At 50.5% G+C, this 17,016-nt stretch overlaps 1 protein-coding gene across 1 annotated transcript in view; it reads right to left on the bottom strand.

Annotated features, from left to right (window-relative positions):
* Window positions 1-1,528: 1,528 nt before the first annotated feature.
* LOC118858754 (acyl-CoA dehydrogenase family member 11-like) overlaps window positions 1,529-17,016 on the bottom strand; it is a 29,275-nt gene continuing 13,787 nt past the window's right edge. The window contains 14 exon segments of the mRNA XM_036769370.1: window positions 1,529-1,873; window positions 2,447-2,513; window positions 2,915-3,086; window positions 3,676-3,783; window positions 4,080-4,172; window positions 6,978-7,118; window positions 7,765-7,864; window positions 10,006-10,100; window positions 11,013-11,162; window positions 11,736-11,878; window positions 11,960-12,077; window positions 12,810-12,909; window positions 16,171-16,288; window positions 16,291-16,402. Of these exon segments, the coding sequence (XP_036625265.1) occupies window positions 1,717-1,873; window positions 2,447-2,513; window positions 2,915-3,086; window positions 3,676-3,783; window positions 4,080-4,172; window positions 6,978-7,118; window positions 7,765-7,864; window positions 10,006-10,100; window positions 11,013-11,162; window positions 11,736-11,878; window positions 11,960-12,077; window positions 12,810-12,909; window positions 16,171-16,288; window positions 16,291-16,402 (1,674 nt within the window). The 3' untranslated portion in view covers window positions 1,529-1,716.

Raw genomic sequence — 17,016 nt, 5'->3', positions numbered from 1 at the left:
ATTCAGATTCAGACTGTGTAGCAGAGGAAGGAATCATTTCGATAGAGACCAAGGCGCAGTTTTTCCCACATGGAGCCACTTAATTATTGCAGAGATACAGAGCCGGCCACACAAATGTAGTGGTCTTTCCTTGGTCTTTTCTATTCTATAAAATCTGGTGCTGGATATCAGCCTTTGAAGTCTCTCAGCCATTGAAAGGGGTGTAAAGAACTGAGATTACCCCCTCTGTGTCAAGGGTTTGTGTCTTATCCTCAGAGCCGAATGAATAGCATTTGGGAGAGGGAAGCTTTGAACCCTTCCACGGCTGGAAGAAGCCATGGGGATGATCGTGCCCAAGGTCATGGAGCTACTTAGAGCCAGGCCCAGAAGCCAGATCTCCACATTCTTGGCCAGTTCATGGAATAATGATGATAATTATCATAGCATTTCTATAGCACTTGGACATTTGTAAAGTGTTTTGCTTGGTCTCATTTGATCCTCAGTAATGACCGTAAGCATAGGTGCTGGAATCATCCCCAGTTTACAGATGAGGAAGCCAAAGCACAGAACAGTTACAGAGGTTAAGCTCAGAGTCACACAGCAAGCAACTGAGGTAGGAAGGGAACTCAGAAATTCCTGACTCTACCCTGTACCCCCAGGTTCCTCCCTTTAAGAACGAGAACCTCAAGGGCTCTCAGAAGCCATTAGCTCTAGGCCAGCTCATACTTGAACAAAGAGGCCACCATCATCCAGCCTCCCCTTAAAGACCCCCAGGGAGGAGGAAGCCATCAGGGGCCAGGCTGACCCTAATACATTATGGTGGGGGAAGGGAGCTTCTAGGAATTCCTTGGTCCAGGTTCTGTTTGTTCTGTCCTGTGGTCATTCACCATTTGTTGGTGGTAATGACGCAAATAGCTGTGTCCCCAGGCAGCATGGGTCAGTGCTCCATTTCCACAAACTACCTTAAGGCCAGGCCCACCACCTCCAGCTCCCATCCCTTCCAGAATAGTCAAATCTCAATCCACAGAGCAAAGTTTGACATTAAAATGGAAACACATCCCCTGGTGGCTTTCTTAAAAAATAAATAAATGAAGCCACACTAATCTTTTTTTTTTTTTTGGAGGGGAGAAGGCAGAGCAATTGGGCATAAGTGACTGTTGGGTGTCTGAGCCACATTTGAACTCAGCTCCTCCTGACTCCAGTGCCAATGCTCTCCTCACTGCGCCACCTAGCCACACTCTAATCTTGCTCAGTTAATAAGGAGTTGTGTTGTGTCTCCTTAGGAGGCATCTAAAGTCAGTGTCATTTTTATGTGACTACATTTTTAGAATGTGTGTGTGTATGGCTGCTGGGTGGCACAGAGGATGGACCACCAGGCCTGAAGTCAAGAAGACCTTAGTTCAAATCCAGCCTCAGACACTTACTAGCTATGTGACCCTGGGCAAGTCACTTCACCCTGTTGGCCTCTGGGAAAAAAAAATGACAAACCACCCCAGTATCTTTGCCAAGAAAACCCCAAATGAGGTCACCAAAAGTCAGACAACAGGAATGACTTGAATAACAACAAATCTATGTATACATACACATGTATGTAACATTGCATATGTGTACATCTTATTGAACATTAGGAATTCAGCATGTTTAAGACATGCTCACGGTCCTTGGGCATATGGTATGTTTAAGATGTCAGCTTCGGGTTGACTTGGTTTCCCTTTTGGTGAAGGACCTCTGCCATGTTTAGTTCTCTCTTAGTGGTGAAACCTGGGCACCTGCTTCTCCTGTGAAAGTGGAGCTTGCCTCATAGACCAGAGCTGTGTCTCTGCAAACAGCATCAGCCCCATAGCAGCCAGCTCGCTGAGCAGTGTCCAAGGGGCAGAGGTCTTGTTCACACCACCTAGGAAAAAAACCTTTTCAGTTGGGGGGTCCTTCTCTGAGCTGTTCTCAGGTGAGGGCTAAGGAGGTTAAGCTCTCGTTTCTAACTCCAGTTTGAAGTCAATTTCCCTCTGGGCCATGGGCCTGCCAGATCAGTGTCAAGTCAGTTCCAAATTAAGTGGCACAGAATGAATGGAATGGGAAACCATTCCTGTTCAAGCCCACTTGGCATAGGCACGTGGGGCTTATCTTTCACCTCTTTCCCAGAATTTACTCTGGGAAACTTCCAGATTTCACTCTTATCTGGGTTTCTCAAATGAAGTGAACAAATACCCTATGAGAGCACTCAAGGTAACATGCATGTTAGCTACAGGACAGCCTGCTTCCTTTGAAAGGACAGGGAAGTGGCTTGTCCGAGTGAATCTGTGTGACACTTCCAAGATCACACCCAGGAAGAGATACGAGCAAAGACTCATCACCAAATTAAACCCCACTGAGTTTTGGGCTGCTGACGGAAGTCTGGGAGGTGAATGTGGTATGACTGTTTATATGAGAGGAATTTACCCAGGGCCAAGGAGATGGAGATCCTCTTTACCTCTGTGAAGCATAGACATCAGAAGGGGAAGCCTCAGCCCAGGCTGCATGCTCTATCAAAAGTGCCCCTATACAGAAAGCAGATCTTCAGTGAGAGGACCAATAATTACATTGTGATCCTATCCCATTCCACACAATTGTGGGATGTACTGCTGAAGGGGGATTTGGAAATCCCCTAAACCCATCACCTCCTTTTACAGATGAGGAATCAGGCTCAGTGAGGCCTGTAAGATCATAGAGTTGGAAGGGTCCATGGGGGTTACTTAGTTTGACCCTCTCGTTTCATGAAAGAGGAAACTGGCTCAGTGAGGTTTTAACTTGGCCAATGTCACAAGAGCAGGGGTGGAGTTTGAACCCAGGTCTTTGCCTCCAAAGCCATTGTTCTTCCAGGGATACCATGCTGCCTCTGCCTCAGAATTCTGCCCTCCCCAACTGAAATGGGGACATGTGGAAGAAAGGAGGAAACTACCTGTGTAGATCCGGGCCAGTGCATAGCTCAGGGCCCTGGCTGCCACTTCCATGGAGGTGCTGCCCTGCCCTAGGAGCCTCTCTACCTGCCAGGCCAGCCTCCTGAGGGCATCCTGCACGCGCTGGACGGAAGGAGCCAGCTCTGAGTGGCCAGAAGCAGAAGCCACCTTCTCCTGGGGGAAAGTCTTGTTAATGGAGTCCATAGGAACCTGCCCTTAAAAGGGTAGCTAGCTCCTACGCCAAGCAGGGGAGTCCTGCTCTGCACAGCCTCTAAGCATCTCACCAATATCACCTCCCTCCTGCAGAAGAGGCCTGCAGTCCCTAAGGCTCTCATGGTCGTAAAGGTGGCTGATCCCAACCCTCACGTGAAGCCAAGTGCCCTGTCTTGTTCGGTCTGCACGGTAACCCCAGGAGGGAAGTGATGTCACCCCATTTTACATGTGACAATGAGACGCCACAAAGGGAAATGATCCCAAGAAATGGCGGAGCTGAGATCAAACCTAGGTCTCTTATTCTAAATCCAGAACTCTTACCATCCCCAGGGTGAACCCCCCAGCTCTTTAGACTTCAGCTCACAGGCAGGTCACACAATTCTTTTATGAACACATCAGCTGAATGGAAGCAGGGACATGGAGGAGCAGAACCCCTGCTGGGAAATAACCCCTTTCCCAGAGAATCCTAGCCCTTCCCAGCTCCAGGGTCCAGTGAGACAGGAGGAGGGGGCAGCAGGACACAGTTAACAGGCTCCTATTAGTACCTCACCTGGACAGATGCTGAAAAGGCCTGCATCACTTGCCTTTGGCTCTTGACCAGGACCCGTAGGGTGTCTAAGGCAAGGATGTTGGTGGTTCCCTCCCAGATGGGCAGCACCTGCAGAGGGGAGAGCAACCCTTTTCCCTGTTGCTCAGGTCTTAGACCTTGCTACAGTTTCCTGTCTGAGTCGTATTACCTTCCCTCCCCCCAATTAGGCCCCTCTGCTGCCTGATTCAAAGTCCCAATTCCTAGGGTCCCACTAGTACCTACATCCCACTTCTGATTCTGAGTGCAGCCCAAGGGATGGAGTTGAGGGTGCCAGGGACGCAGAAGAGACATTGGCTATTCGAGCAAACCAGGGACCTTTGGCCCAGGGCTGCTGGCTGCGGGGTCCTTGGTCTTGGAGCTCTTACCTGTGTGTCTCGAAGAATGCCTGCCAAGTTCGTGTCCTCCATGTAGCCCTGCCCACCAAAGCATTCCAGGCCCTCGGGGACAACAGCTATTGCCTGTGAAGAGGAGAGCTGGCTGGGAAAGGCCTGGATTTCTCCATCCCTCCCTGTTCCCTGAACACTGCGTGTTTCTGGGAGCCAGTGAGGTGCATCTGGCTGCATCTCGGCACCTAGGGTCACTGCTTTGATCACTGCAGGGAGGGAGTTAGGGATGGGGGGCTGGGCCCAGGAATTCTGGGACTCTCCAAACTGGAAGGGACCCCAGAGGTCATCAGTGGTGCTCCAAAGGTTGCCAATACCGTTCCTCCAAACAATGCTATGAGGTAGGTCACAGGATCCCAAATTAAGAGCTGGGAGGGACCTTGAGGGCACAGGGTCCAAGTACCTCATTTTACAGTTGATGAAACAGGCCCAGAGAGGTTAAGTGACTTGCCCAAGGTCACATGGCTAGTAAAATGTTCGAGGTGGGGTTTGAACTTAGAAGTTGAGGTGCATCTTCCTGACTCCAGGTCCAGCACTCTGCATCACACCACGTTACAGTTATCCCTTCCACAACACAAGTTTCTCCACTGCAGTTTTGCTGTATCATGGGTCAGCATGATAAATGGGAATTTGGGGGGATTGTTTCAGAAGCCACAGCTGACACAAATGTAGAAGTGCACAAAATATATGTATGGTATTGCATGCTACACAAATTTTACAGTAAGGTACTGTAAACACCCCATAAAAGAGAAAGAAAAAAGAACTCAGGCTTCTCAGGTACAAAGGTAGGGCCAAAAAATTTTACCCAGATTTCCTAGATTGTGGGGGTGCCACACCACTAACGCCCAAGATGTAGAAGCAATCTTTGAGACTCAGAAAGGACTTCCTCAAGGTCACTGGGTCACAGATTGAAAGTTGGAAGGGTCTTTAGAGGTCCCCTCCTCGGGTAACACAAGTAATAGGCAGCAGAACCAGAATCTGAACCCAGGCCCAAACCTAGCTTCCTTATCTGGTGGCTGAAGAAGCAGGCTCAGAATGGGAAGATGACTTAGCCGGGGATGTACAGTGAGTGAGCAGCAGAGATCAGTATGAAAGCTGGTGGCCCTAAGTCTCGGGAGCCCTTGTACCCCCAGGGGTGGCAGAGGGAAAGGAACTCCCCTGTCATGGATCCATCCCCAGATTCTCCAGATCTTGAATGTGCCCAGCAGCCTGAAGAAGCCAGGTCTTGAGGGCTGATGTCCCTCTACCCTCATTTCTGTTCACGATGGACTTGGGCGGACTTAGAACTAACTGCATATAACTTAAAAGAGGCCTCTGTCCTAAGTTTTATGAGGCCCAAGAGTCCGGGGGCTGGGGTTCTAGTCCTTCAGTGACTTGAGTCAACAAGCATTTAATTAGTGTCCACCCTGTGCCAGGCCCCAGCTATGCTAAGGGCCTTGATACGCTTCTCCACTTTGGGTGGTTCACACAGGCACAAGTCACTGTTCCCCGAAGGAACAGAAAACATCTGCCCGAGAGAAGTTTGGGGGAAACATAGCAAAGATTGGAGGGGCACAGGTGTGTTTGCCTCACCACAGTCCCTTTTGGGCAGAGGATTCGGAAGGGAGATTTGATTTTTTTTGAGGGGGGAAGGCTGGGCAATTGGGGTTAAGTGACTTTCCCAAGGTCACACAGCTAGTGTCAAGTGTCTGAAGTTGGATTTGAACTCAGGTCCTCTTGACTCCAGAGCTGGTGCGCTACTCACTGTGCCACCTTAGCTGCCCCCCCCACACCCCTAACCAGGAGAGGCAGAATTGAACAGGTGGTATCTGAAAACAGGATTTGGATTTGGGGGATCGCAGCTTAAAACATAGGCTGGCAAGAATAAAATGTGGCTAAAATACAGTAATAGACAATGTAACACATCTATGTCAACACATTACGTAATATCTGAATAGTATAATATGCACGTGTGTATACACAATGCACAAGCATGCATTTGAATATATGTATGTTTATATACACATAAATATATTCTATCTACTATGTCGGCATTTTACCCAATGCACGTATATTCCGTATACACATGTGTGTGTAGGTGTGTATGTACCTGGATGGAGCCTTGCAATCCAAAGAGCTTTAAACTGAAAAAGAAGGCAGAGGAAGAAAACTGCCTGTATGTCTCCATCGAGCTAGTTATCGTATCAGCCAATAAACATTTATTAAGGGCCTACTGTGTGACAGGCAAGGAGGCAGTTAGGTGGCTCAGTGGATAGAGTCCTAGAGTAAGGAAGACCTGAGTTCAAGTCCAGCCTTGAATACTTCCTCGATGTGTGACCCTGGGCACCAATCCAGGGCCATGGCATGGTGCCGGAGTTAGGGCAGCAGCAGCGGCAGCGTGGAAGCTCAGAGTAAGCCTAGGCTGGCAAAGAACGCCAAGGGAAGATTAGGATTTTTTGGTTTGTTTGAAGCTATTTTGGGGAAGGGGATGGTCAAAGAAGGTATGGAACCATTGCTCCAGAGGTGATGAGACCGTGAGAACCAATAAATAACAGAGAGAAGGCGGGTTGCTGAACCCTCACTTTGTTTCTGTTGGCTCAGCCATTTTCAAATGGTAAAGAGATAACAAATGTGTGTTCCCTTTGTACCTCCCCTCCCCTTTTTATAGCACTTTAGAGTTTATAAAGCCTACCCCCAGTTTACAGATCAGGAGACTGGGGCTAAGTGTCTTTATCCATAGTTACACAGCTACGTGATAAAGTCAGAACCAGAACCTAGGTCTTCCAGCTTCAAGACCAGGGCCCTGTGGCATTATGTCACACTGCTTCTGAACTAAGAGAAGAGAAGGGCTGGGCTGAGAGGAGTGTGGCCACGCCCTAAGGATAAGCCTCGGATTCTCACCTGCTTTGCAGTATAAAGCTTGGTCACGGATGTCAGCCATCGGAGGAGGTAGGAGTCTTGTGCGCTGGCCAAGTTGGTCTCCTCCAGGCCGAGCAACCTGGCCAGCTCCATAACCAAGAGGAATGCACCTCGAGTCTGCACCTGACAAGCCAGGGAGGAGGGAGTGGGCCGTGGGAAGGGCGGTGACCCAAGGAGAGGGCACTGCCAGCCTGGGCCCTGGCTGGACGAACTGATGGCTGTCTCCCTGCATGATCGACATGGCACTAGCCCCCTCCCCAGAGGGTCAGCAGAGAAGGATCCACCCAACCACGCTGATTTCTGGCCCACCCTCACCCTTCTTCCAGCCCACTTTGACTTACTACCCTCCTCCATCACAGAGCATGTCAAGTATCTTTTTTCAGCCCTGGAAGGGGCCTTACAAGCATTTACTCTCATCCCACCTCATCTTTTGACAGATGAAGAAACTGAGCTTGGAGAGAGCGTGATTTTTCCCAGAATTGTGTGCCTAGCAGAGCTGGGGTTACCTGCCACCCAGGCCTCCCCTCCCCTAGGATGGTGAGACTTGGCATTCTATGGCTTGGATGGGGGCTGGGGGAAGGGGTATGAAGACTCTCCATCCTTGCCTATAGCCTCAGTCAGACTGCAATCCCAGGTTCAACAGCCCTTCCTCTTTGGGAGTGGGGGTACCTCTGCTGGAATGAGTCATGGGGGGCTGGGAGCTGTCTGGAAGGTGTTCTGCTCCTCCCAGGCTGAAGGCAGAGACCTGTGGGATTGGGGCTGCTCTCACCTCCATCTGGGCCAGCGTCTGGGTGTGCAGTGGGTGGTCTTTGATGAACTTTCCAAATGCAAACCTGTGGGTGGCATATTCTCGGGCCATGTTGACTATCCTGGAGAGGAGGATAAAGTCAGGTTCCTTCTTACCCCAATATGAAGGAACCAGTATTTCCCATCACCTGCTCTGGATGACAAGGAATAATTAACTCTCTCAGCTCACTACAGCCATGGCTGATGCTATCCTACTGTGGTCCTGTCTCCTCCACACCAGGACGAGCTCCTGCTGGTCAGACAGAAGGGGGGGGGGGCTTCTCGAGTGGGGTCAGTTTCTCAAGATGGGACCAGGCAGTAAAGGGGTGGAATGTATGAGGTCTGCTCTCCTATTCATGAATAAGCTTTGCGAGCCCCCGTCCAGGAGAGGGCCGCTGGGGTGGCCACAGAGTTCTCTCCTCTCTCAGTGCTGAGCTCCAGAAGGAAACCTTGCAGGTCAAAGTCCTATAGCAAAAAGAATGGGTGTGAATGTAGGCAGGGCAAGTTTCCAATTCCACCCCCTAAGCTCCTAGCTGTGTGACCCCAGGCAAATCTGACCTCTCTGAGTGAATCTGTAAAATGGGCGTGATTACATTTGCTTTGTATTATCTCATGGCTATTGTAAGGACCTGTGTGACTTGGGTTACTCACTTCATGTCTCTGGGCCCTGATTTCCTCATCACTTAAGTGAGGGTGATGAGATCAGCTATCAGAGGCAGCTAGAGCATTAGGCTTGAGTCAGGCGAACCTGGGTTCAAATCCAACCTCAGACACTAGCTGTGACGCCCTTGAGAGTTCATTTAACCTCCATTTGCTTTAATTCACTAGAGAAGGAAATGGAAAGCCACTCCAGCATCTTTGCCAAGAAAACCCCAAAGGGGTCACCAAAAAGCTGAGTGACCATACCAATGACGCCGCTGGTCGTGCCTAACTCACCCCGCTTTTGGGAGGGGCGTGCTTTGTAACCGCAGAGGAGGATCAAAATGGAGGTTGTTCCCATCAGCCATGGTGAGGCTCGGCAGCCCCAGGCCTTGGGGCCCCAAAGTGACTTGAAAATCCCCCCTGGGCCCAGGAGCCTCCTTCCCTGCCAGACTCACTGTCCCCTATCTGCACGCCCCCTTTCTTTCTTGACCCAGTCCTCCCCTGCCCCTTTGACCACTACACAGAATCAGAGAGACAGACAGGATTGCCCAAAGGTCTTGAGTTTAGGTCTGGATGGGGCAGTTTTAGGAAAGACACGGGAGAGAGTCTGTTGTCTAGACACTTGTTTCTCTTTTTTTTTTGAGAGGGGAAGGCAGAGCAGTTGGGGTTAAGTGACTTGTCCAAGGTCACACAGCTAGTAAGTGTATCAAGTGTCTGAGGCTGGATTTGAACTCAGGTCTGCCTGACTCCAGGGCCAGTGCTGTACTCACTGCACCACCTGACACTGGAGAGTGTCTGGAGGAGGGAACCAGGGTGGACAAGGGCCCACTCCCACAAGGAGCAGTTGAAGTTTGGGCCATGTGCAGCAGAAGCAGAGAGCCCCAGGGGGCCAAGAAGAGCTATCTCCAAGTGTTTGTGAGGCTGTCCTGTAAAACTGTAGGGTGCTCGAGGTCACATGGGTAGGAATTAGGGATCTGTCTGGCCTAGGAGGGCAATGAACTCTGGTCCCAGGATCCTAAACTGGGGGGAGGCAAATTTTGGCTTTGTGGTCCCCGAGTGGACCAGCCCATCCTGACAAAGGGTGAGCCCCCGCTCAGTGGGTGTCTGTCTGCGAGCAGGGCCGGATGGCCACTTAGGAGGGATGTCGTCTTCATGCGCTGTTACTATACAGATTGGTCTCCTGGTTCCGCTCACTTCACTGCATCAGTCCATCTGAGTCTTCCCAGGTTTTTCAGAAACCATCTCGCTCATCATTTCTTATAGCACATAGTATTCCATCATATCCCACAGCTAATTCAGCCTATTTCCCAGTTCTTTGCCACCACAAAATGAATGTCTCTAAACAGTTTTGTCCACCTGCGTCCTTTACCTCCTTCTTTGGTTCCTTTGAGGTCTAGGGGGTGGCATCGAAGGGATTTTGGTTCAGGTCTGGGTCATCTTGGCAGTCACTGAGGTCCCTGTCTGCCCGTGAGACTCAGAGATCTTTTGAAAGCCTTTGGTTCCCCCTCCCTGCCCTGCCCCGTGCCACCGAGTCTCCTCATTCTGCACTGGGTGGCCCTAAAGGACCCCCCTCCCCATTCACCTCCTCATGGCGCCCACGGCACCTAGGGCATTGTATATCCGGGTGATGGTCAGCATGTTGGCGATGGTGGCCACTCCCCAGCCCTCCTGGGAGACCTGGAGGCGAGGTAGCTGCCATAAGCAAAGGACTCTTGGACCCCCTGCACTTGCAGCGGAGAGCAAAGTGCTAGGAAGCAGGCGTCGCTACAACCCTGAACGCACCGGAGCCACAGGGACAGAAGGAACCCTGGCCCGAGTGGGATAATCACGTGGAAAGTGTATTACAAACCTTAAAGCGCTGTCTAATAAATGCTTATTGTGATCATCTTAAATAAATGCTAGCTGCAGTAATTATCACTAAAGCACTATGTAAACGCTACCAGTAATGATTCTCATGATTAAACACCGTATAAATGTTAGCTATGATAATAATTCTTGCTATTATGGCACTATATAAATGCCACCGATAACATCATCATCATCACAGCTGACATCTATGTGGTACCTACTATGCGCTAAGCACTTCACAATGATTATCTCATCTGATTCTCACAGCAGTCCGAGGAGGGAAGTGTTTCTCTTATGTCCATTTCATAGTCGAAGAGACTGAGGCAGACTGAAAGGAAACTGCCAGCTAGTGAGGGTCTGAGGCCAGATTTGACCTCAGGTCTGCCTTACTCTGGGACCCTCTCTCTGCACAATGTTGTTTTCCTTATTTGGAGTCAGCAAGACTTAGGTTCAAGCCCCAGCTCAGCCACCGATTACCCGTGTGACCTGTGTCACTTCACTACCACCTCCCCACCTCTGCCTCAGTTTCCTCCAACATGAGGGGGAAGGGGGTTAGTCCTGTTCAACGACTTCCACCATCCCTTCCAGTTCTGTATCTGGAATCCCAGAGGTGGCCTGGAATTGGGGCGGAAGAAAGCTTCCTGCCAGCAGGTCCGGTCCAGGTAGGGAGGAGCTGGGGGGCGGGGATGGGCCTGACCCAACCCCGGGGCCCACCGACCCGCAGAACGCCCGCCTGCTCACCAGATGTGCCCGGGTCCCGTCCAGCAGCAATTCAGCAGTGGCCATCTGGCGGGTGCCCAGCTTCTCCTTCAGACGTTGTACCTCCAGACCGTTCAGCTGGCCCTGCTCGTCTCGAGGCTTCAGGAAGAAGAGGGACAGCCCCCGGGTCCCCTGTGGCACAGAATCCCCGCGTTGGAAGGACCCTGGTGACGCTGTAGAAATTCCTGGTACAGCACACCGGCCCAGCACTGGCCTAGCTCGCATCTCACCATCTCAGGCAGCCCACCCCTCTTAGGGCCGGCTCTGATTGTCCGGAAGTGTTTGTCGGGTCTGGAGCCTAAACTGGCCTCTTGGCACCTTCCTCACCCCCCACCCCAGCTCTGCCTGTCATCTATCGCATGGCAGCCCCTTGGCTAACCCAAACTGGCACGTCTCCTCACCGTGAGCCCGGTCCAAGCCGAGAATGCCCGGCTTCCTCACAGACACAGACTGGAGTCCCGAAGAAGCCAAATATCGTAAAGTTGTGACTGTTAGACGTGGCTTAGAGCTCGAGGGGGAGTTAGAGACCGTGGAGTCCAACTGTTTTTCGTTAATACAGATGAGAAAACTTGCCCAAGGCTGCACAGCCAGTGTTTAAGGGGGGTCTGAAGCCCGGGCTCAGAGCTGAGGGGAGAGGGGTCTGCGCACCCAACTGGGGCCTTCGGGGGCGGGGCCAGTCTCTCTTATCCCTTACAGCACGCTGACCTTGGTGACGGATCCTTGAGCGTCCATGATCCGGGCAAGGGTCAACGTTGCGTCGGCGTCTGTCGATGATGTGAACCACTTAAATCCGAAGAGTTTATACGTGCCATCTTCCTGCTTGAGGGCCACCGTCTCGGTGCCATGGGCTGAGGAGAAACATAGACGTGCGGCTGGCACCAGCTGCGCCCCCAGAGCCCCTGGGGTCCTCCGCCTCTGAGCCCACTCACCCACATCGGAGCCTCCCTTGCGCTCGGTCATCCACTGGCCGGAGGTCCAGAAGCGCTTTGGGTCACGCGAAGTCAGATGGCCTACAGCTTCCCCTGGCAGCCCTGAGGGGTTCATCACCTGTAGGGGATGGCGTCGAAGGAGAAGAAGGCAAACGAGGAAGAAAAAGAGGGAAGGAATAGAGCCTGGGTAGTAAGCACCCAAGACATTTTGCCTTTCTCTGAATCCCTAGCGCTTGGAGCGATGTCCAGTGTGTACTAGCTGCTTCATAAATGCTTGTTGACAGTGACTGATGACGATTTGGAGCCATTTCGTTTGTATCCCCTGGACATGAGGCTTCCCTGTCCCGTCTGTGCTTTTGCACATTATCCCTCCATTCAAGCATTGGCTGCAGCACCCCTTCCTATATGAGTCATTGCCTGATTCCCCTCCCCCCAAATTACCTTGTATTCATTCATTCATTTATTTATCTGCATATATGTTATTTGATTGTTCCCCCTCAGAAGAATGTAGGCTCCTGGAGAACAGGGATTTCTATTTTGTCTCCAGTGCCTACCACACAGTAGGCACTTTAGAAATGTTCATGAGCCTCTAACCAGCCCTGGTCTAAGCTGTGGAAGTCATGGTCTCCCAGAGCCCTTTGGATGGATGCCTCAGCAGCCTGGGCACAGGGGCATAACACTGGGGGCTCCATACTTTATTAGGAAGGTGGAACACCAAGAAGTCCTCTGAGGTCAGCGGTCAGGCCATGAGGAAGTAAAGGGAGCTAGAAGCCTCAGCCTGAGATCAGGGGTGGGGGATGGAGGGGAAGGGACTAGAAGGACACCAGCTCTGAGCTCCTTCGGTTCTTACCTCCAGGACTTTGGCAGCACCATCAGTCATGGCCAAGGAGGAAATGAACATTCCAGAAGAGGAGGAGAACAGGAACAGCTTGGCTACCTGGTACATGCGGCTGAGGAACATGGAGAAAAGCCAAAGTCAACACAAACCAGGACGGGGGATGCTGTGGGCAGCCTGGCTCTCCCTGCCCTGGGCCTCCATTTCAAAGCATTGTCTTGTCTCCTTGCTGAGCTGCCTGACTCAGAAGCCTCTTCTTGGACTCCCTCTTTCCCTTTCTTTGGTGAGGCAGAGTGAGACTCCTACTTACAAAGGCTTTGTCACTGAGCCTGCTCAACTTGAATGAATGAACAGGTGGTTGGATGGGTGGACTGGTGGATAGAAAGATAAATGGAAGGATGGATAGATGGATAAAAGGATGGATGGATGGATGGATGGATGGATGGATGGATGGATGGATAAATGGATGGATGGGTGGATAGCTAAATGGATGGATGGATGGATAAATGGATGGATGGATAGATAAATAAATGGTTGGATGGATGGATAAATGGATAGACAGATGGATATATAAATGGATTAATAAATGGATGGATGGGTGGGTGGGTGGGTGGACAAATGGATAGATGGAGTGGATAAAAGGATGGATGGACGGATGGATGGATGGATGGATGGATGGATGGATGGATGGATGAATGAATAGAAAAGCATTAATTAAGCTCTATGTGCCAATTACTGTGCTTGAAACAAAACCTGTAATTTCTTAGGACTGTGCCAGCTGGAGGCCCCGTGCTGACCACAGCAGAAACCACTATACTTTAAGGAAATAAGAGGTAGAAGGGGTGGTCCCACCCCCATTCCCACTTCATTCCCCTAGTGGGAGAACTGTTCTCTCCTGTTTAAAGCTCAGAGGACTGGGATTTTTTCCCCTTCTGTCCAGAGAGGGATGAGGGAAGGAAAATGTAGCTTGTCCTGCTAAGGATCCCAAGGCACAAGTGGTCTCCCAGGCCTAGGCTTCTCTCCCTCCTCCCCTGTGCCTTATAGATTCTTAGCTGTCTTGGAAGCATGGCTGTGGTGCCACTTCCTGAGTGAGACCTTTTGAGTTAAAAGTTTGAGAGATAGTTTCTGGGTAATTAATTATTTTATTAATAATGCTAGTATATAAATAATAAAATGATTCTTTGGTTGTCTCTCTTAGACTAGACCCTTCATGGAATCCACTCAGTGCCTATATGCCTTTGGAAGAGTAGATGTTAACCCTGATTGGTTAACAATTAATGCGAGAATAAATATTATAATGAGAGGTGGGCCTATTCTAATGAGGGTCAGGGGTACATGATTCTGATCACTCAATTTTGGTCAAAAAAGTTATCTGTACCCATATCACCCATCCATCTGCCCAAAGGGAGAATCTGTATTTTCCCAGACCTCTCGGAGTGAAACACAATGGGCCTGAACCCATCAATTCACCTAATTTTACCTTTGGAATAGATCTGAGTTCTCCCTTTCAGTATCAACCCTGCACTTCAAAGGCTGCCTGAGGAACCTACATGGGCTGGTTTCTAAATGAGGAAGTAGAAAATGGGAAAAACCTTGGTCCTAATTCAATAATTAGTCATTAAATACAAGAGAGAAAAACTCATTTCTCTCATCATGCTGGGCCCCCTAGAAAATGATTTTGTCAGGGGCAGCTAGGTGGCGCAGCGAGTAGAGCACCGGCCCTGGAGTCAGGAGGACCTGAGTTCAAATTTGACCTCAGACACTTTTTGACACCTGTACTAACTGCGTGACCTTGGGCAAGTCACTTAACCCCGATTGCCCTGCCTTCTCCCCTCAAAAAAAAAAAAACCTTAAAAAAGAAGAAAATGATTTTGTCTACGTTAAGCGTATAATTGCCTGGGTTGTGTCTTCTTCTCTCCTCTCCCCGCTCTCCCCATTAGAGCATCAGCTTCTTGAGGGAGAAGGAAGGTTTCTATCCTTGTCTTTGGATCCCTGGCCTCCAGCATAGTACCTGGCTCTTAGTAGGACAGAATGCAATAGAATGCCACGATTTCCTTGCCTCAGTGGCTTAAATACCATCATTCTCTGCAGAGACTGAGAGCTCTTTGAAGCAGGGACTGGATTTTTGTATCTGCAAGACTTAGCCCAGAGCCTGGCACATAGAGGGTGCTTAATACATGCTTATTGACTGACTAACTTGGGAAGGGGGTCTTAGAGACCATCTAGTATAGTCACCTCCTCCTCCCCTTTGCAGAAGGGGAAACTGAGGCCTGGGGAAGGGCAGGGACTTGCTTGAGGTCACCCAGAAGACAGGTAGGATTTGAAGCTGGGTCTTCTCCCTCTACACAGGTCGACCTTTGCTTTCAGGATGTACCCAGCAGCACACAGAGGCCCAAGTTTTATGTCCCTGCCTGTCTAATAAGTTAGGAGGAAACCCTTGGGAATGGAATACAGATAGGCCGGATTATGGGCCATTAGCACCGGCTAATTATTTCTTTATAGCTGGGCACGTAGGGATGACTGACGGTCACGGTCACGGTTATGGTACAGAGCATGGCAGCTTCAGCGGCAGCTGGGGCCCCTCCAGAGGCAGAAAGGAAAAGGGGGTTGAGATGCTTGCTTCTTGGCTACAAAGCCCCTCTGCTTCTATTATCACATTTGGGAATGGTTGGGCAGGCATTCTGGATTTGTCTACACCAGTGCCTTCACTGATGTAGGGGAATCCCAGTGTGGGAACCCCTTCCTCCAACACAAAGCAGTTGTTTGCAACCAATGTGATCCTAGATCTAGAGCTTTGAGACAACTCAGAAGCGCTCTGGTCCAGCCACCTCACTTTTACAGATAGGGAAACTGAGGCCCAGAGCTGTCAAGTGCCTCGGCCAAGGTTGCACAGTCATCGTCAGAGGTGGCATTTGAACTCAGGTCTCTGACTCCAGAGCCCTTGCCATGTTGCTGCTTCCTTCCTTCTGACAGTAATGGGACTTGGCCAAGGTCACACAGCTAGGGTACGTCAGAGGCAGAAACAGAACTCAGGTTTCCCTGATTTCAAGGCCAGTCCTCCATCCATTCGTGCCCAGCCCTTGCAAACATTACCTCCTATCTACAAATGGGGAACACGGAAGACCTCTTAGTCCTTGGGTGACCAAGAGACTCTAAGTCCCTGGGCCTCAGCTCCTTGTGTGGGAAGTCAGTGGGTTGGCCCAGAATGGCCTCTGAGACCCCTTCTGGCCCTTGCTCTAGGATGCCATGACTCAGAAAGGGGAAGAGCCTTGGAGGGCCTGAGAACCAGCCCCGGGTGTCCAAGCTCCAAACCCAACACTCCTTCCCCTGACCACGCCTCCCAGGAGGACTCCTGAATTTCTGCTGAGGCTCTCACCTCCAGCTGGAGTATTTCCTCTCGTAGCCTATGGCGACTAACCCCTCCTCAGCAGAAATCTCCTTTAGCCTCTTCCAAGCAGAGCAGGTGAGGATGCGGTCCACACGCTGACCCCCGGGTCAAACTGCTGCAGTCTGGGGGGCGTGGCCTCACATTCCAGCCCCAGGGAGAGGATCTCATCTGATACTCGGGCTCCAAACCTCTGCAGATCCTGATTCACTTCTGCAAAGACCTACAAAGAAGACACTTCTGAATTGGGTGTGGGACCTCCCTTCGAATTCCATCCCCTCCTCAGCAGTGAAGAAATGGGGAAGCACTGAGCGAAGGTCCTACTGGATAGAGTGGCTTGGAGTCAGGAGCCCCTCTCAGAGAACTACTCTCTGGGGGCCTCTCTGACTCCCAGTTTCTTCATCTATAAAAGGAAGATTAATAATACTGCCCACTTTGGCAGGTCCTCATAAAACTCAAGTGAGATCATGGCCATAAATCCCTTTACAAACCTTAAGACACTATGTAAACACCAGCTATTTAGACATGGCTTTGTGTAGGCTGTCACCCAAGCCTGAAATGCTTTTCCTTCTCACCCCTACCTCTTAGAATCCCTTGCTTCGTTTAAGTCCCAACTCCTACAGATAAGCCTGTCCTGATGCCCCCTGGTGCTGGTCCCCTTGCCCCTAGAGATCACTTTGTACATAGTTCGCATTTCATTTCCTCTTCAGGTATTATTCCTGATCCCCACCTCCATAGAATGAAAATCGAGTGTTATCATGTATGCCTGAAGCCAGAGAGTCAAAGGTTTTAGAAGCCCAACAGGGGTTTGTTTTATTAGTAATTACCGTTGATTTT

This window comes from Trichosurus vulpecula, chromosome 1 (assembly GCF_011100635.1).
Source record: "Trichosurus vulpecula isolate mTriVul1 chromosome 1, mTriVul1.pri, whole genome shotgun sequence".
In the NCBI taxonomy this organism is placed as follows: domain Eukaryota; kingdom Metazoa; phylum Chordata; class Mammalia; order Diprotodontia; family Phalangeridae; genus Trichosurus; species Trichosurus vulpecula.
Note: the sequence above shows the minus strand (reverse complement) of the source record. Positions and strands in the feature narration are given on the sequence as shown.